At 53.2% G+C, this 20607-nt stretch overlaps 1 protein-coding gene across 1 annotated transcript in view; it reads right to left on the bottom strand.

Annotated features, from left to right (window-relative positions):
* Positions 1-17940, bottom strand: part of RTN4R (reticulon 4 receptor) — a 73861-nt gene extending 55921 nt beyond the window's left edge. The window contains exon 1 of the mRNA XM_035340700.1: positions 17226-17940. Within this exon, the coding sequence (XP_035196591.1) occupies positions 17226-17247 (22 nt within the window). The 5' untranslated portion in view covers positions 17248-17940. The remainder of the gene's footprint in view (positions 1-17225) is intronic.
* Positions 17941-20607: the final 2667 nt, after the last annotated feature.

Raw genomic sequence — 20607 nt, 5'->3', positions numbered from 1 at the left:
TTCAGGCAAGTGAGTATTCCCTTTCTGAGAGGCATTTTTCATCAGAAAACATGAATAAGGTGGAAGCTCCATCTATTAGGGCTGGTTTCAAGAAAACTTGGTCAGGAATAGGCTGTCTCTAGGCCAGGAAGCTACTTCTGGTCAAGCAGCACAAGAAGTCCAGAGATGCCCGAGTGGTCACAGCAGTTCCCCAGGCTTTAGAGCAACAGATCCCAGTTTGCCACTGGATTCAAAGCATGCTCTAAGCAAACCATTGCCGTGAGGGGATAACAATCTAATCTCCATTTCTTTGGATCTATTCTTCTTTGTGTACATAATTTGGCATCTTTCAGTCCAGAATGCTTGCAAAGCTTTGAAGCAGACTGACTCGTGTGGTTAATCTGGTACAGGGCCATCTTCTGCCACAGAGGTTTAAACCAGTGTCCCTTGGGTGACACAGCCATTGGCCACACACTCTCATGTTGCACAGGACAGGGAAACCCATTCCTGAACCGCTCTGATCGTTCCACCCATACTGGGGAGACAAAGATCATGATGCCTTTTAGGTCCCCAAGGAGCCACAGTTTAACGTCTGGCCAAACCAAGTTATTTCATAGTAGCTCAGGTGCTTAATTACCAGATGTGAGATCAGCAGCTTCCCTGTGCAGAAAAGCTTTGCTGTGCTGCCTCAGTACTGGCGAATGAAGACTGCATGGGCAGCATCCTCCTCACCTCATTTTATTGCTCTGCAACTTGGTGTCCATCCCTGTCCCGTGGTCCCCTTCAGTGCTCACAGTCGTTCTCCAGAAGACTGTTATGTTTATAGTTCATTAATTAAGGAGATTTTAATACACCTGTGATGGATTTGTAATGGCTTTTATCAGAATTTACAGGGAGTTATACAATACATATCAGAGTTTTGACATTCTCTTAATTAGCACCCAAGCAAATAAGAGCATGCTAGATCTGGAGATCTTCAGGGCCTCAAGCTCCCTGTCTCAGAGCCACTGGAGATGTGAGTATAATTTCAAACAGTTAAGGCTGCTTAGAAGGGCACCTCCAAGGTATTTGTCATCACTTTCAAAACCCTTATTTACTCTCTGCTGTTTCCAAAAAACCCTCTGGGAGTTGGGAAATGAATCTATTTTCCTACCAAAACCCATCACATGGACATCCTGTCTTGCTATTTTTAGGGATGCTTGTGAAGGTAGGCTGCACCCTGCTCTGTTATTTCAGGGTCTTGCTAGCCTGGAACTGCCCATGCTGACTGTTATTGGGGGGTCCTGGAGGAGAGCCCAGATGCATGCCTTGTCTCGTTCTTTGAGAGCTCCTGCACTGCTGACCCCGAAGCATTTGTCTTACACAGAGGCAGATGCACACTGAGAACTGTAATAACTGCAAAAAAGCTGCGGGGGACACCCTGCACTGGGGACACACAACTAGAGCCATCGACAGTGCTCCCAAGGTGTGTTCTGCCTCCCCAAAGCCACCCGTGAAGCTGCTGAGCTCTGCAGCTGGCACAGCCAACAAAGGTGTGGAGGGAATGCTGCCGAGAGAGGCACAGACACACGGGCTGCAGCTCATGACAGTAACAGAGCTGACGTGACGGGGAAGGCTGCAGCACGGATGGGCCAGCAACCACAGCAGAGCCCTCCTGGGATGTGGATATGGTCCTTGGTTATTCAGCCGTGCTGAAATCCATCTTCTTTGCACTGTCGCTCCTGCCCACGCTGTAATCACACCTTTATTTTGCTCCGTAGACACCTCCCAGGGGCAGCCTGTAAACTCAGCCCTTCATCTTAGTCTCTAGCCCGAGCTAGGATGGTCCCATCAGTCACTGACAGCCTCGGCACCCAGGGTTCCCTTCAGCTCTTCACCTGCTGCACATTCAGCTGGGCAAGGGGCTCCGTCCTGCAGCACCATCCGGATCTGGCCCTGCCGAGCTGCCCTCCCCGAGGCAGAGGAGCTGTCCCCGTCCCCAGCACTGCGAGCAGCTCTTGCCACCGAGATGTGTCGCTGCTGACAGCTCCCCCGCCCAGCACCTGGCGAGGGGGACAGAGTCCTCCTGCCATCATTCAGGATCCAGATCAAGCCGTCCAAATATGTCTCACCCAACGCATCGCTGGGGCACAGGGCAGCTTGTGCTGACAGCGAGGCCGAGCGCAGGAGCCTCAAGACTCCCTGGAGGATCCAGCTCCTCAGCTGCGTTCCCAGAGATGGAGCATACGCCACCGATGCCCACTCCCCTCCCAGAGGTCCCAGCTTGATGCCCAGAGTGACATTTCCCAGGAAGAGAACAGCACAGTAAATTCAAAGGTTAAATTTGCATATTTCCTGGTGCTGCTCAAAAGAGCCAGGCAGCTGTTGGGGATGGACTGCTGCCAGACTGCTGCACAGGGAGCACCAGCACCCTGTGCCCACCAGGGCTGAGGGATCCTTTCAAGTAGCACCGTGCAGCCTCTGCAGGGGCCTCTGGATCTGAGAGGCACAAAAACAAAGGACCACGAGCAGTGGAGAGGCTGAGGTTTTGTCCATGCATCTGTAGAGCATCCCAGGTCATGGAGGAGGAAGACAGAGATACCTCCTGGATGTGTCCTAGGAAGAAGCAATGAGGGGAATTCTGTATTAACAAGCACATCTGCTTTGAACAGTGTGCCTGGGACTGCATCTCTCCAATAATGCACCCAGGGAGGCCACAAAGAATCTCTGCAAAAAGCTCCAAAGGCTACAGGCTCAGCAAAATGCTGCACATTAAATACCCTTTATAGTGCATGCAGAAGGACCATTGAAAATTCAAATGAACAAGCCGGGAGTGAATCACACGACAGGGGAGGGTTGGCTTCAGCTGAGCAGGAGCAAAGCAGCAGCCAGGGAGGGCTCTCAGTGGGATAGGGCTCAGGCTCAGCCACAGGCTTCTGAAACACAGCAAGAAATTCCTGCAGCACACATGGTGGGAGAAGCAGAGGGCCTCCCCCAGAGCGTGGGCACAGGACCACCCAGCAGCACCAGTTTCCCAGCTCAGCAATGCTGAGTGGTTCAGCATCAGGCTTTTGGTAATGCTGAGCAATGCGTATCCACCACTGATAAATGTGCATTCAATATTCAGCTTTACCTTCTACCTTTTCCTCCCAAACCCTGTTTATGCTCCTCTGGACCTTTGTGTCAAGCTTAGAAGAATAACAACTCACTCTCTCATCTGCTTAGCAAGTTCCTCTAAAACAAGAAACCAAAGTGGAGATGCTTAAGAGGGAGAAGGTCTCAAGAATGCACCTGCATCCACAGCTCTGGGGTGAGGAGAAAGATGGACAGTGCTGAGGCTGGTGGCACCCACTGCTTGTTTCCTGAAGGAGCCACCCGGCTGGCACTGGTGACGTCCCCTCTTTGCAGGAAGCAGGCAGCAGGGCTGTCTCACAGCCTCAGCACTCCGCCACCTTGGCCAGCAGCAGGAGAGCCTGCAGGCTGGCATTGCTGGATGTTTTCTTGAAAATATAAATAATTGGCCCTTGCTGGGACCTTCAGTGGCCTTTCAGCAGGACCTTGAGGGAGGCAGCTCCGTAGGACTCTCCTGTTAGTGAAACACTCTCCTCCTACGCTTCTCAGCGTGTTGCCATCTGGCTGTTGTACCAGAGCTACCGTCCCCGTGCCATTTGTCACTGTGCTTTCGCCTGTGTTCTGCAGCCTCATTCCCCATCCGCTCCAAACCACCAGGTCACGCAGGGCTTTGTCAGCTTGCCCCTACGCACACCCTGCCCCTGCAGCAGTGCAGACCACTGCCCAGGCGCCCAACAGAGCCTGTCATTAGTATTCAGCATAGCCATTTAACTGTTTTTGATCCGTGTCTCCGATTTTTCTATCTCCTTGGGGTGCCAAGCAAACTGCAGACCCTTCCCCCGCATGTGAGGCAGCACAAGGGTGCACTGGGCACAAACACCCCGTCTTGCCCATCACCTCTCCCTTCCCAAGCGTGAGAGGTGCGGGGGAATGCAGCAGAGGGAGCAGTGGATCACGCGAACTGCTCAGGCAGGCAGAGCCAAAGCTTGGCCAAGGCCCTTTCGCAGGAGCTGTCGGGGTGCACTTGCAAACACTGCTCGTCTCCTTTGCCTCTGTGTCAGTTTTGACACTCACAACAAGGCGCAATTTTCCTTACCGTGTCATTTAGCTTCCATCATGTTGAGAGATTCCTGTGCCTTCATCATCTCCAATTATCACTTCCCACCTCTGCCGGTGCCAAGTGTCAGGCTCCTTCCTTTAATTCACAGGATTCTCAGTTTTTCAGAGAGCAGTAAATGCCTGCGCTGCTCCAGCCTGGCACGCGGGGAGAGCTCATATGTCTTCTTTAGCAGTCCAGCACTGCGTTCCCCAAGTTCAGCGCAACAGGACTGTCAGAATGTCCTATCTCCACCCCTGGGGACATTCACCATGCATCTGGTCTCTTCCGAACCCTGGGGACGTGGGGACAAGCAGAGGTGACTACTGTCCCCCTCCTCTCCAGACAGCAGGACGGCAACATGCTGATGTGGGTGTATCAGGAGGGGCTCGTGCTGCAGCCACGCACCGAGGCAGCGGGGGCCACTGGCCCATGGCCTCTGCGTGTCACAGGCTAAATGATCCGTCCGACAGCAGGTCGCCAACAGAGCTGGACCTTGTGCTCCTGCTCCACGCTCTGCTCACCGGCCCGTGCCTTGCCTGCATTGCAGCAGACAGCAGCAGGTGCCCAAGCGCATCTACGCCCGTCTCCCACCGGCACACAGAGCAGAGCAAAGCCCACTTTCACCACCGCATTTTGTGTTAGGAGTTTTGGCATCAGTGCTTTCCCCTCATTGAGCCTGGGGCTTTACAAGCAGGAAACGGGGCACAAAGGTCTGTGGGGAGGGGGTCATACTCAGATGAACAGCAGCAAAGCCTTCATTTTAGGAATACAGGAACAAGCTAAAAAGGCTCAGAAACCAAAGCTGACATAGCCCAGACGTGTCCATCTCAGCTGCAGCAAGAGGAGGGAAGAAGGTCTGCACAGGGAAATGAGCCCACAGCATGTGGAGAGCTGCCTTGGCGGGCACCCGCCGCGTGTCTGCTGTGGAACACGTGCAGAAGGCAGGCACCAAATACGTCAGGGGGTTGGGATGCCCTCCAGCACGGAAGGCAGAGAGCAGCAGCACAGGGAGCTCCAGGGAGCCCCAGCTCCTCCCAGTGCCTGCCAGCCCTGCAGCCCACCACACGACCCCACAGCCAACATTTCACATCGGTGGCCAGGCTGGAGCTGGCAACATGTGCTCTGTGGGATGCTCATGACAATAAAAATACGCCAAGTGTACCTGGGTGAGAGAGCTGAGCCCAGCTCTAACACCCGTGCAAACATACCAACTTGCCACCAACTCACACGTGCTGTGACAGCAGCACACCCTGCCTTCCTGCAGCCCAGCCCGTCTGTCACCTCCTCCCAGAAAGAGCAAATCCCCCATACATGTGATATGAGAGTGCCAAGCAACTTGTTCACCCCCTTCCCACAAAGGCTGGAGGTACAGGTTCCTCTTCTCCATCAGTCCAAGGTGGGCATGGGTCAAGAACTCCTGGACTCCCCGTATTTATGGGAGGTCCTCAGGAAAATTTATCTAAGGTCCTCAGGAAATGACCAAGCGAACTGCTTTGAGGAAGACTGTGTTCCCCGCAGCCCAGCTGGCCACCCAGAAGATTAGGATTAATTGTAAGCCTAGCAAAACACTAGGAAAGCCAAAAATAAATACAGAGAAAGAAAAGCATTTCCCACTGGAAAGCCATAGCCAAGTAAAGTCAGTCTCTTCTGGGCTGATTCCCAGGAGGCAGCTCAGATTCATTTATTCTGCCACTCATATAAATGTCTCTCTTTGGCTGAGCTGCTCCCTTGGTGCTTTCTTCCAACCTAGGAGAACAAGGGCCCGTTATTCAGACCCAGCGCCGCTTGTCGAGCAGGAAAGCAGAGCCCCGGCAGCAGCCCCAGCCCCAGCCTCTTCCTGTTTGCACACCGGAGAGGATGCAGGCTCAGTAAAAGCAGAATAGTGACTGCTGACCTGGGGCTGCCACTTAAACAACCGCTGTCCAATTTCCAGGCACTGCGTTTCAGTCAGAGCACAGCGAGCGCTTGGCAACAAACAGCATGCCACACGAGGAAAGGTTCGCATCATAATGACCAGAAGAGATGGTTCATGCTGTGGGTAACACTGAACCCAAAGATATGACCCCTTCCAGTGTTAGGTGCAAGCCACAGGGCTTTGGCCAGGCTCTGAAGGCTTGCTTCATTGCACGATGCCTGAAACTGAGGCTTGAAAGTGACACCTCAAAGCCTGCGAGAGCTGACACCCCCACACCACCCCGACAGGCTCGACTGACAGAATCTCATTGCTCTCTACTAACGCTATTTCACCCAGTGGCCCTAAAACTCATTTAAATGGAACTAGCCAAGCAAGGGATTCAGCAGCTGCTGGTCTCCATGGGTGGGGAAGAGTGGTGTGGCCCCAGTGCCTTATCAGAGCTCTGGGTGCTTGGGCAGGGAATGTCCCACACCACGGGCAGGCTGCCTTCCCCACAGCGAAACGGGCTAACTTTGCAGACCTTTATGCACCCCAGGGCCAGGTCTGCAGGGGGGTGTTAGCCAAAGGAGCAAAGCCAAGAGGCAAGGCAGATGTGCAACATCAGAAGTCAGGCGATGCCCTCCTGCCTGCTGGCAGCTCCCATCTCCTGCAGCAGGCAACCAGGCTGGGAGCAGAGACAGCAAAGCAACACCTGCCTGCAGCAGGTGACACACACAAGCAGCCAACGGGTGTCAAAATCCTGCATGCTCAGCCCAGGAGCAGCCCTGTCCCAGGCTGAGATGATGGCAGATCTCAGCCTGCTCCTGATGGACCTTCCAGCACCCCCGCCGTGGGGTGGTGGTGGTGGAGAGCAGGTCCCAGCAGGCAGCACCCAGCTCCCCCATGGCACAGCGCTCTGCATCCATCGCCGTGCGCACGGTCAGTGCCAGCACTGAGGACCGGGAGCTGCTGTAATTACCATTATTAATTCTCCCCTCTTTTCAGGATGCATTAGCTGCAAATTGAGAAACGGTGGAGGGAGGAAGGGAGGGAGTGACAGAAGTCCCTGGACTTGATAAATCAGCTGCTGGCGGAGAAGCCATGCCTGCACCTCGGTGCGCGCAAGGCGCAGCCCCAGCCCGCAGCCCAGCGCCTCCCCCCAGCTGGCTCCCAGCCCACCCATGGCCCCTGCTCACTGAAGCAGGCCCTCGTTAGCCAGGGCCAAGGGACTTGGCTGCTCTCAATTAACACCGTGTTTGCCCCAAGAGAGCCGAACATTGCCTGCGCAGGCATGCAGCAACAGAAACAAAGGTGTCGAAGGCTGTTGGTACAACGCGCTCGGAAGGCACTGAGGGGCTTGCGTTTGCATCACACCACTCTGTGGGAAGATCTGAATTCAAACCGGATCTGTTAAGCTATTCCAAACTGTGGTTTCACCTTCGCCCACATTAAAGCCAGGTTGGATGAAGGTGACTGGGAACAGAATTAAACAAACTAATGATACGAGTGCCTGCACGGACCTGAAGCGATCACCCTTGGTGGTGACCAAGGTCTTGTGGTTCCACAGCGGTCCCAGCCCCACTGCCAGCGGTCAGAGGAAGCTGCCCCACCTGAGGTTACGGAAAGAAGGCTGCTAAACCTCCCTCAGACTGAGGGGCACTGAAGACCCTTCCCAGCTCCCAGGACAGCCATTTCCAAAGCATCTCAAGCCTGGTGCAACCCACAACTTGCAGAGTGCATCTGCTGATGTCCAGGGCTTCAGCACCTCACAAGCACAAGGCAGCAGTAGGATATGACTGGAAAAGCAGAGTGAGGCCCTGCCCTAACATTTGGAGACCTCACTTCTGAGAGCAGAGGTGGCCGGAATGAACAAAGGGGAAAGTTCCCACCTATTTGAAGCCTGCTGGTTGTGCAGCGAGGCTGCTGACCTGTGGCTTGCAATATAACCAGAGAGGTTTCGTGTCACTCCAGACAAACAGCTCCACAGCACGCTCCAGACCAGGACTTGGATGTTCTTATGCAGCACAAAGGGAGGCGGGGAGCAGTAAGTAAAAGCCCGCTTCACATTACCCTCCTGACAAAACAGGCCGCTGTCAAATTGTTTGGAGACTGTGAACGACAAGAGCATTCACAGCGCACAGACTAATGCCTTTCCTCTGAAGGGAAAGGGACAGACAGCCCTCTAGTGTAAAGCCAATGCTAACCATGTTTGCACAAGCATGGGAAACGTCAAGCATCAATCACGGCCAGCCCCGTGCCGGACACGCATGCTTGGGAAGGAACCTGTGCCAGGGAGGGGGCTTTGCTCCCCATCACTGCTTCTTCCGTCACCCCTAAAAGCAGGATGCCGCCATGGAGATGTGCTGCTGGCTTTCAAGCGATCATTTTGCTCTGCAGACAATGTTAACAAACTATGCATTTGTTATTATGATTTCAAAAGGCACCTTCTGACAGAGGAGCCTTCATAGCCTGACACCAGCACTTGCAAAAGGCTTCTGAAATCCTGGCTTGCGTGGCAGCTGATGGCATGTCTCTGACAAAGCCCCCCGTGGTGCCTGGAAGCAAAGAAAACTGGATCTTGGGCCTCCAAAGATTTTTCCTTTCCTCCCCCTCCTCCCATCCATTTAAGAGTCAGGCTGGGTTCGCATCTTTACTGCGCACATTGCTGTGTTATGCGCGCGGTGTATTGTACGTGGCTCTGATCATCACTCACGGCCTTAAGAAAGACGCACAATTAAAATCAATATTTAAAGTCATCAAACAAGCACACACAAATTTTAACAGCCACACAATTCACTCTGACATAACGACGCAGGGTGCAGAGTCGAGAGCTGTGCTGGAGTGCCGAAAGCACAGTTCTGCCCACAGTCTTCAAAATTTAATGAAAACACACCATTTTTAAGCACTTTCCCAAATCCAGCTCACAAAATCTGTCACTTTGATGTGAATGGTCCCAGTCTTACACTAATCAGTCACTTTTACTTTCTCTTTAGTAGCTAAAGACGCAAATGAACTCCCAGCAAACTGCACAGCTTCAGGAGAAGAATTTAGCAGCCAGATGGTTCCTGCAAAAGATTTGTTCTTAACAACAACAAAAAAAGTTAACTAGTTTCCCCAATGAGCAGCACACGGGAGAGGATTTGACACATCAGTAAGCAATTCTGAACTGCTCTCACAGAGCATCACTTCTACTGTATTAGTGCCCTGTCTTCCTAGACCACCGTGTAAATTATAATTATTACTAATAACTGATCAGTCAGTACACGTCCATGCTAGGCACTATAATTATCCTGTGCACTCAGGGAAGGAAAGAAAGCATCAAATTTGAATGCAAACATTCCTTAGTTTCTGAAGGAAGGTGTAACACAAAGAGATGAAAGAAACTACATTTGTTAAAAAGGCATCCAGATTCAAAGAGCCATCCGAGGGGAGGTGTCGAATTTCCCCAAGATGGAGCAAAGCTGTGACTGGCTGGAAACTCCCATGCAGGTGGTGAACCTCACTACACTGGTGTGATGTGTTTGCTTTCTCTTTTTTTATCTCCATGTGGAATTATAGCTGTAGATGGGTATCAAAACATGGCTAACAATAAAGACATACCAGACCTTCATGGAGACCTCCATAGATAAAGTACAGAAACATGCAGTGTAAGGAGGTTTTTCTGCAAGGAAGCAAACAGCAGAACAAGGATCATTTAGCAAAAAGACTTTGACCATCTAAGGATGGTGGTGGTGGAAGGAAGAAGGGATCCCATGTCAGGGGTTGGTTTCTCCTTAGCTGTCTACACTGGAATTTGGGCAGAAGCAAGGGGAACCAAGCGGCAGAGGGGAGCACTGTGTTTTGCAGAAAGCCAAGTGCAGGAGGGGAATCCTGGACTTCCTCAAGGATTTCTGACCCACAGCTAAATCACACTTCAGTACAGCAAGGAAATGAATGCATATGCAGGTAGGCACCTGCTCACCTAGACGTCTGGGCTTTTTGGTAAGTGACACAGTATTAAGAAGCACTTACTCGGTACAAGAAGTGCAAAAAGTTCTGCACCTGGGGCAGGATAACCCCAAGCACCAGTACCAGGCTGCAAATCAACTGGGTGAGCAGCAGCCTGCTGTAAAAGGCCTGGGAGCTGTGGTGGTTCCCAAGATGAATAAGAGCAAACGGTGGCTCTGAATATGAGCAAATGGTGGACAGTGAATACAGCAACTACATCCCAGGCTGTGTCAAGGGGTGTGTGGACAGCAGCGTGAGGGCTGTTATTGTCCCACTGTTCAGGACTGGGGAGCTGCACCTTGAACGCTGTGTCCAGCTGTGGGTTGCAGAGCCCAAAACAGATATGGAGAAACCAAAGTGATCCAGCGGAGGGTTACCTAGGTGGTCAGGAGCCTACAGCACGCATCCTGCAAGGTCAGGTAGAGGGAGTTAAGGTGGCTGAGTCAGGCAAAGAGGATGTGAAGGGATAATCATATAGTGGCCTACAACTACTGAGGAAGCATTAATAAGGATGATGGAGCTGAACGCTCCTTTGTGAGGCCAGGGGATACAGCAAGGAGCCGTGGCCAAGAACTGCAGTTTGGGAGATTCAGCTTGGACATCAGGAAAAGCTTCTTAAACCACTCCTGCACTGGGAAAGGCCAGAAAGCCTCTGTCGTTGGAGATTTCAAAGTCTCAGGTAGGGAAACCCCCGCTGACTGAAGCTGCCACTGGCGACAGCTGTGCTCAGAAGAGGAGGCTGTGCTACATGGGCCAGAGAGCCCTTCCCACCAGCACCTCCAGGGCTCTGGGGTTTGAGCTCTGAGAGGTTACTGTCACTGCACCATGTCCAGGAAAGGTTTCCAGCAAACATTGGGTTTGAGGTGTATAGGGAGGACTGGCAGCAGACATGGGGCTATCTAGTCCCCGTTGCTAGACAAGATCAACAAAGTATGCCTACACGAGGTGAGAAAATACCATTTTTGCTTTATACCAGAAGACAGTGCAGCAGCCTGGAGTACTTGAGAGCTGCCCAGTCTGAGAGGGAGGCACTGGCAGCTCCAGAAAATGGGAAATTGCACTTTCTTTTTTTCTTTTGTTCTCTACTGCATAAAACCGGATGGAGTAACAGACGTACTTGTTGCATTTTTGAGGCTTTTAGCAAATCAAATCTGAGAAATTGCTTTAACTAACACTGGTGTGGGAGATCATGCTTGGAGATTTGGAACTAGTTCATAAAAAATACCTCCAAGTGCTCCACCCCCAAAATGCAGCCAGAAAAGTGGACACATCTGAGACCAAAACGTCTGGAAATGCCTTCTGTCTTGTCCAGACTGTGACCCCACTGTCAGCTCCTTCTTGGTATCAACTTAGAGGACTTATAAAAAAAATGGAGAGCAACTCTTTGCTCAAACAGATAATGACAGGCCAAGGGGGAACGGTTTTAAACTCAAAGCAGGGAGATTTAGATTAGAGGTTAGGAGGAAGTTCTTCCCTCGGAGGGTGTGAGGCACTGGAACAGGTTGCCCAGAGAGGCTGTGGATGCCCCATCCCTGGAGGTGTTCAAGACCAGGTTAGATGAGGCCCTGGGCAACCTGATCTAGTGGGTAGCGTCCCTGCCTATGGCAGGGGGTTGGAACTAGGTGATCTTTGTGGTCCCTTCTAACCTGAGCCATTCTGTTATTCTGTGATCAACCTCCATGCCTTCTCCTGGCACCACAAGGACAACCACTCACCCCCATCAAGCATGGTCCCAAGCACTACATGCACCATCACTCCTGCTCTGACAGCGCCGCCACTGCTGTACCCAGTGACAGTCAAAGAAGTACCTTGGCCATGCCAAAGGGACATGGGACGTGGTCCTGATGCAGGCCAGGTGGTGAAGGGTTTGAGCAGCCTTAGCCCAAAAGACGGACAAGTCTGAGCTATGGATGAGGATAGGACAGCTCTCAGGTACTCAAAAGCTGACAGGACAAGCCCTTGAGCAACCTGATCAAGCTTTGAAATTAGCTGTTGTAGGAGCAGGCTAATTAGAGACCTTCAGACATCTCTTTCAAAGTGTTCTAAGAATTTTTTGAAAGTAAATCTCCTGTAGGCCCTGCCTTGCTTGACCCATGTAGAAAAGACCCTATCACTGCTGAGGGGGAAGGCTGCAGCCTGCTGCTTGCCAGTTTTCAGACTGATGTCAGCCTCACACTGTTGAGCTACCAAGAAACTATACTAAAAATCACAATATGCAAGTATTTCCTTGCTTTCAAAATTCTCAATGTTTTGCACATGCTTGTGTAATGATTTGGCTTTTCTTGACAAGCAGGAAGGCTACAAAATATAATTGAAGTACTTTTCTAATCCCTTGATTCCAGGAGCAGAGACCTAAAAGAGAGAGTAAATACCATAAAATCTGCTGGAGCCATTGTTCAGCTCCAAGCTGCAATGCCAAGGTTGTGAGGAAGGCAGGCCAGACCAGAGAGACAAACCTGCTGTTGATGCAGCAACACCCCTGAGGAGAACATCATCAGTCTTGTTGCCTGCCACTGTGTCGCTGCTGAAGAAGCGACTGGCAACAGCACAGACCTGCACGCTTTAGCTCTGCGCTGACCTTTACGCACATCCTGGGTCCATTGGGAGATAACTCAGCATCACTCTCCCAGTATTAGAGCTGGAAAAACTGAAACTAAATCACAGAAAAGCTGACTGACCTGCTCAAGGATACAGGGAAGTCAAAAGCAGACTCCAGAAGCCTGGATTTCCAGGAGCTTTCTAAAGGCAAAGTGAATAAGGACAAAACCCATGCACACCACGTGCCAATGCTTTATGCCTTAAACCCAGGTGGAACATTTCTATGCGTGCTGCACACACACTAAAGAAAATACCTGTCACTTTGATGCCACCCTGCTCTGAGTCTATGTATCATCACTGTACACCACCATCACGGATAATCAGCCACGCAAAACTCATGCTGCTGCATGTCCCTGTCACCATAAGAAGACACCAGCGCAAGCTGAGGTGAGTTTGCACATTTTAGCAACGTCAGTATGAATTGGCTTGGCATCGCTATGCAAGCATGGGAGGATCCACCCTTTGCTTCTTTTTGCTGACTGTGACTTTTTGGCACAATTGTCTCCCTTTTCCTTCAGTCTCTGGAAACCTCCAGGAGTTGCAACCATAAGCATGAAAGGAAAGGAGAGGCCGGGCTCTGCAGATCACAAGCTCCCTCCTCCCTCCCAGACTTGTGTGTGTCTGTAACATGTTTGCCCTGAAACCCAGTTACCCATAAATCCCAGACAGATCCAAGTGGCTCCAGGACACAGCACGGAGCTTTCATGCAGACAGGAAGAAGCCCTAGTGCAATTCCCAGCCCTTGCAGGCACCATACTGTGATGCTGCTTCTTATGGCCCCTCTTTGCAGTGGTACAGAATACTCCTGCTCCACCGTACACGTCTCTTGGATAAATAAACCTCTTTACGAACATCAAAAGAAGCACTTGGCACTCAGAGATATGTCTTAATGAAGGTGACAGCAGCAGAAAGCATTGCAAATCCAAGGGGAAGAGAACACACACCTAATTAGAACAACTCCTTTCTTCTCCCTTCAGTTCCGCCTCCGGCTGGTTGTGCAGGGCAAATCCTGCATTCGGGCTGTAGCTTCAGCCTCTCCTCCAGGATGCACCATACAGCACGGCAGGGCTGAGGTACACAAGCAATGGGCACAGCAGCCACAGGAAGGCTCAGCACGGAGATTAGAGCTCAGCTCTTTGCAATCTCCCTTGTCCTGCTTTGTGCTCAGGCTCTGGCCCAACTGATTTTCCCTTTCCCTCCTCCTCTCCTTCAAGGCTCAGGGTGGAAAGGGGAGGAGGATGCTGTGCTGTTCAGGGCTCCCACAGCAGTATTGCTGTGCCTGCAGGGCGCGTGGCAGCGAGCCTGAGAGCTGGGCTCTGGAACATCCTTCCCCTTCCCTGCCCCTATTTCATTCTCCCTTGCTGCTTCTGAGCCAGAAAAGGTGGAAAATTCACAGAGGTGCTGCTGGATTTGCAGCTTTTGCTTATTGTTCTCAAAGGCTAAATGGCTGAAATTATCACTGGTGTCAGTAGATGCTTACAGAGGAATGAGGCCCTCGTCGCTAGTGCACTGAAGTGTTATGGAAGACATCTGTGGGGATGTGAATTGTGGACCCAGACCTCCAGCCAGCTTCCAGCTCAATGGTGAGCCACCAGGCTGAGCATCTGGACACACAACCATTCCTCTGCTGCCCCTTCAGAGCAGGTAGCAGGGCAGGTAGCAGACCAAAACAGAGGGAGGCACCTCGGTGGTGCAGCAAATTGCTCCCTTCTTCCCCATGCTCCTTCCCACTGCTGTCACCTTTGCACTTTATAAACAGTCTCCTGCACAGTTTCCCAGCAGATTTTCACTCTGGTTATGCTCAGAGAATCTGAGCACAGGATGCAGGTCATTAATGAAGGACGTGGCTTGTAAGGACAGAACTGCCCTGTTCCCTATGTTGGTGGTCAGCAGCTTGGGCACATGCTGCCCACAAGTCACAGCAGTGGAGAGGGCAGCCTAATTTACTTATTTTCTGGATCAGCTTTCTCTGGTGCTCTTAGAGGGCACAAAAACATCTTAGACATCACAAAAACAGCAGGGACACAACCACATCTCAACTGATACAACCCTGCAGCATGGAGCAACACAATGGCACCTCGGCCTTTTTGCCCTGATACTTCTCTTTAAAAAGCCTCTCCAAACACATCCTTGGATGGTCCCACAGAATAAAGGACTAAGGCATTGTTCTGTCCGGTGGGGAATGGGGGACAAAGCTCAAGAAATAATGAGTATCCTTGATATGAATGAATATTGTACAGAAAGGAAACATTAAATAATACCCTGATGAATGGTGTCTTCTCTCAATGAAAAGAAAGCTGTTCTCACATCAGTGAATAGGTATTCTCTGAGTTTGGTTTAGATTCTCATATTATAGGCTTTTATTTTTATAAGAAATTGTATAAAGAATAAGCATGGAAAAACCTCTTTCAATATAAATAAATTGTGTTAATAAAGCAGTAAGTGCTGAGAACACCAGGTGAAAGCTCTGCCTCTCTAACTGCCCCTGGTGGCTATTTCTGGCTTTCAATGCACTTGAAGCATCCTGGCAGCCCACAGTGGGAAACATAGTCCAGATGCCATAGGTTGGTCATTCACCTAAACATAATCTCCCAAGGTTCATAAAGACTTTACAGTCACAACTCTCAGCAATCCAGGCAACCCGAGCAACTCAAAAACAACGGGGGGGGAGGGGGAAATTCAAACTCAAACCCAAACCCTCAAAGCCTTGTTCTATAAATAAAACCATTGTAACACAGTTTCTGTATTTCATTATCTTCAGTGTTTTTTCACATTATGCTGGGAGCAGCCGGAAGCGCGGGGAAAGTCACAGCGCAGAGGAAACGCCGTGCTGCAGCAGGATCACAAACGGTGCGAGGGAGGAGGCTGTCCTGGGCACCCGTACCACACCCATCACCTGGGTACCGCTCTGCACGGCTAACAGCCTTCCTACAGCACCACGGCAGGCAATCAGCCCACATCCCCAGCTTGGTACTTCGTGCACACTCACAAAACCCACTGCGTGCAAACGGGTAGCCCATACATACACCCATGGCACAGCGCATAGCAAATGGATGCTGAAATACCAGCATCCGCTAAGGGCCCACAGGAGAAGCCATCGCTGCAGCCTGCCCCCAGGGTGTTTTCCAAACAGAAATAAATTGGCAGTTTCAGAACTAAAAATGATTCCAGTTATCCAAAAGAGACAGGGTGCCATTTGGATCAGTGCTTGGGGATATCCCTTGATCAGCACAAATATATAAAGCCCTCAAAAAAAAAAAAAAAAAAAAAAAAAAAAAAAAAAGGATTCTATTTGTGTCAGTGAAAAAGGAAGCAAGCTGAAGATGGCACACACGGGAAGAGACTCCACACAGCAAGAGGCTCTGCCTGTCAAACACTCCCTTGTCCAGCAGCCTGGACAGCAGTGGAGCTCCTATGCGGGGCTGATCGCTTGAGTTAAAAAAATTGCAACCCGTGGAGGACTGGCTTTCCAGAAGCACACCTGGATGGCACACGCTTCTCCAAGCGGCCCGAACCTGCAGTGAGAGCATGTGTTCCTCCAGACATAGGTCTTTATTTCGGGTTCCACCGGGAGTGACTGCGAATGGGCAAAGCCACGAGGGCACCCCCAAGCGCAGACGCAGCCCCCGGCTGCTGCTGCCGGCACAGCCCCAGCCCCATCCGTCCACACCAGGAGCTGGAACGGAAAAGATGTCTCCAGGGCTGCCCGAGCAGATGAAAAAGGGCGATTTTCAGCGGGAGGAGGAGGTTCTGCCAGGCCTCCCACCCCCGACGTGGGGTCCCCCCCTGCACCCCGAGTTCCTCTTGCTAGTGGGCACCGAGCTGAGACGGAGCGGGGCGGGGGGTCCCTGAGGGAGGGGCCCTGCGCGCATCCCCGCCGAGCCCCGGTAATCGCCGTCCTCCGCCGCGCTGCCGGTGCCGGGGCTCCCGGAGCCTCCGCGAACTTCCCCGGCCGGAGGCACACGCAGGAGGCCGGGGCCGGAGCGCAGCCTCCCCCGGAGGCTCGGGCTCCTCGCCGGCCGGGAGGCGAGCGGAGGGAAAGCCGGGCTGCCCCCGCCCTCCTCGCAGGCGCCGCGGTTCCGGCCACCTCCCCCAGCACGGGCTGTGCCCCTCTGGGAGGCAGCCTTGAGAGAGCAGGTCGCCGCTTCCCCCGGCCGGGCCTCCTTAACACTTTGCCTGCTCCAACCTCGGGGGAAACCTGGCCACCCCAGGGCAGGGCCGAAGCGGGGGGAGGGGGGGGAAGTCCGGGGCAGGAGGGGCCTCAGCCCACAGCCCCGCTCCGGGGATGGAGCCGGCCGTGCCCCCCCATGCAGCCCCGGCCTCTCCTCCGCTCCCGCAGACGTGCCTCCGCTCCCCCCGGGCCGGGCTGGGGCAGCGCTGCCAGGGGCAGAAACGTCGCCCGGCCCCCGGGGTCCGGCCCCTCTTCCCCCGCGGCGGGACCTGAACGCTCCGCCGAAGAAAGTTGCAAGGAGGGAAGTTCCCGGCGCGGTGCGAAGTTGGGGACGCGCCCGCCTCGCCCTGCACTGCCCTGCCACCCCCCGGGGAGCGGGGGAGCCCCGGTGGCAGGAGGGGAGGGCGGGGGGGTGGGGAGTGAGGGGAGGGGGGGGACGCACCTACCTTCAGCTATCGCCCTCTTCATCTTAGGGGTCGGGGAAGGCACGTCTGGAGGCGCAAAGTCGAGCGGCAGCCGGTACAATCCTTGCGAGAGCGGGGCAGATCCTCGTGCAAAACTTCAGCCCGAGCGCGGAGCGGCGGCGCGCGGGGAGGGGGCTCTCCCTGTGCCGCTGCCCTCGCTCATCGGGGGAATGAGCAGCCCCCGAGCTGGAGTCAGCATCCAGGCGAGGCTCCCCCTCCCTCCCTCCCTGCCTGCCTGCCTGCCTGCCTGCCTCCTCCCTCCGTCCTCCCTCCCGCCCGCCGCACGCACGGGGCTGGGGCTGCGGCGGATCCCGCGGAGGCAGAGCCGGCGGCGGCGGGGAGCGCGGAGCCTGCTGCACTGTATCCCGGGAGCGAGCGAGCGGGGCGCAGGGATGGAGAGGCGATGAATGTTTTATGGGATCATGTGGTTTGACGTGAGAGGAATCAGCCTAGATCGGATTTACTGGCTGGAGGAGTGAGAGGGAGGACGGGGGAGACGGGCACGGGATGGAGGGAGGGGCCGCGCCGGGGGCAGCCGGAGCGCGCAGGGCCCGCTCCGACGGCGACGGCTCCGCCACGGGTGCCCGCGGTGCGCGGCCGCGGGCCGGGCAGGGCGGCCGGCGGCTCATTCCTGGAGGAGAGGTGCCCCCTAAAGGAGGCCGCGGATAGGGCCGGCCGGGAGGATGCCGGCATCGGGCCGGCCCTCTGCACCACCCCCCCGCCGCCCGCATGCAGCCGCGGGAGCGGCGCTGGGAGCGGCTAGGCTCGGCTCGGCTCGCGATGAGGGCTCGCGGCTCGTGGCAGGCGGAGCCCCGGCTGCTGGAAGCCCCCCGGCGGGGGCTTCTTCTGGAGCCGGGCTCCGCACTAGAGAGGCTCCAAGAGACGGCGGAAACCGCAGCGCCCGCACCCGCTGCGCTGCAGGGACCCGTGGCCGGGCGTTGGTGCTGCTGGTGCTTGGCCGCTGCGTTCCCCGGAGAGACCCAGTAGAGACGGAGCCCGTGGGCACAGATCCCATTCGAAAGAGAGAGCTCTCCCCCTCTCATCCCGTCCCACCCCCGTGTTCTTGGGACCATTCTCCCGTGTGCAGCAAGGACAGCAGCTTACCTCAGTTTACCTACAAAGCATGATGTTTACACTGGTTGTAGACAAGGCAGAGTGAAGCTGGCTTTTCCATCCTCCTCACCCCTCCCGCTAGCTTTCCTGTCCTGGAACAGGCAAGTGCTTACTGCATGGGCAGCTCCCATCTGCGGTTGTCCTGGGTAGCAGAAAGCCAGGTCTCATGAAGCTGAACTCATTTGCTCAGTGGGCAAAGGAAGAGAGAAGGATGGTGCCAGAAAAAGCAGAACGTTTTGAACATGATGATACAGTGGCTCTGGCCCTGCTAGCGAGAGGTTTCAAGCTGCTACCAAATACGTATATATATAGGTGTGCATGTACATATAGGTATATGTATGCTATTGAATATTCACTCCTCTCTTAGGATTTCTCACCCTTATCTTGACCACCTCCAGAGCTGCTTGCATGCAGCATTTGTGTTGTGACCAGTATCTGTGTAGGGATGGCCCCAAAACGAGCCAGGAAGCTGGTTCTCCTTTGTACAATGCCTCATCTCATCTCAACCAAAGACCTGTGGGTACTTCAGTGTGCACAGTCATCTTAAAAAAAAAAAAAAAAAAGGAGAAAAAAAATCAGCCAAAGGAAGGCCCAGCTGTACACTTGAGCCAGCTGCAGGTAGTTTATCAAGTGTGGGCTTTAATTATGCAAACAACCTCATCTGTCCAAAGATTCCTGGGAGGTATGACTTCCGGATGGCCTCCAGATCCCCTTTGCTGATGTCTTACCTATCATCCACAACCAAAGTGTAAACACAGAGCTGGGGAAAGTTTTTTGGGGGGATATATGGGCAGATCATCAGAAGCGGGACCAGACCAGGAGGGCTGCATCTGGCAGAGCTCTGGAAGGGGCCCTCAGGTGGGATCAGGGACTGCAGACCAGAGCAGCAGTGTCTTGGCTGACCTGGCTGAATGTAGCTTTTTGTCCCACAGTGTTTGTTTTTTTTTTGCACTGTGTCATCACAGGACTTTCAGTGGCACCCGAAGAATAGAGATTAACTGGGCTTTTCTCAGGATGGAGCAAGGCCTGCCACATGTGAATGCAGCCACATTCTCATGCAGTAACAGTCATTGTTGGAGGCCTACATTTTGGAGACTTGCTGAGAACATCTGGAAGCAGGATGTGCTTTGAGGGATGTGGTGCCCTCATGAAATATTTGCACAAGTGCTTGTGTCAGGACTGGGTGTGGGGACAGTCTGGGGACACCTACATCCAGAGCCTGGCTCAGAGGCAGGGCACCATGGTACCAGGAGCCAGGCTGGGGAAGAAGCATGAAGGGTGAGACAGGAGGACTCTGTAAGATGTTGTTTTCTACTCAGCTAAGATACATGGGTTCAGATAACTAATAAAGGTGGAAATAATCCAGTCCAATTCCCTAGTTCTCTTCCTTCCCACACCTCCAGATCTTCATAGTCTAATTGCACCCCAGCTTACCTTCTGCTTATTTAGTGTTGGTGTAGCCTCACCTTGAATATTGTGTGCAGTTCTGGTCACCACAATACAAAAAGGGTGTTAGGATCCTTGAAAGCATCCAGAGGAGGGCAATGAAGCCGGCAGGAGGGCTGAAGGCACATCCTGTGAGGGGAGGCTGAGGACACCTGGGTTGTCCAGGCTGGATAAGAGGAGACCCAGAGGCAGCCTCACTGCACCATACAGCCCCTCTCTTCTCTGCTGGTCCTGCACACAGTGCCCAAAACACTAAATGAACACACTTCCAAGGGAGAACTATGCCCTCGCAAGGTCAAGCCCTCCTGGCTGGATGGGACCATGGTTTCAATGTTGTTTGCTGTCTCCTTTGGGTGCTCAGGCCAGTCTGTGACAGGTAACATGTCTGTTCTGAAGAAGCAGAAGGAGAGATGTCTGGGAGTTTCAAGTGTGAAGGAGAGGTGAGGTCTGGGGATAGACAAGGAGCGTTCCTGTGCAATCTGCTGGTAGCACGCTTTGTTGATTTTTGGACATCTTCTGGGTAAGGGAGGGAGGATGATCCTATCCTGCCCTGCTCTCTCTGCAGTGACAGCCTAGCTACGAGTGTGCCGCTCCTCACTTCTGAACACACCTTCAAGCACTGATGTTTGAGTAGTGCTCTTTGACATTGCCATCCCAAGTGGTGCATTAGGAAAGAGAGGTCACCTACATGCAGAGCATGCAGATCACTGTAGATAAAAGGGCCTTGGATCTGGAATCATCTGGGAGAGGACAGGAAGGTGAACAAGAGCACTGAAGGAGTTAACTGAAGCTGTAGTCACAAGGC

This window comes from Oxyura jamaicensis, chromosome 15 (genome assembly GCF_011077185.1).
Source record: "Oxyura jamaicensis isolate SHBP4307 breed ruddy duck chromosome 15, BPBGC_Ojam_1.0, whole genome shotgun sequence".
Classification (NCBI taxonomy): Eukaryota; Metazoa; Chordata; class Aves; order Anseriformes; family Anatidae; genus Oxyura; species Oxyura jamaicensis.
Note: the sequence above shows the minus strand (reverse complement) of the source record. Positions and strands in the feature narration are given on the sequence as shown.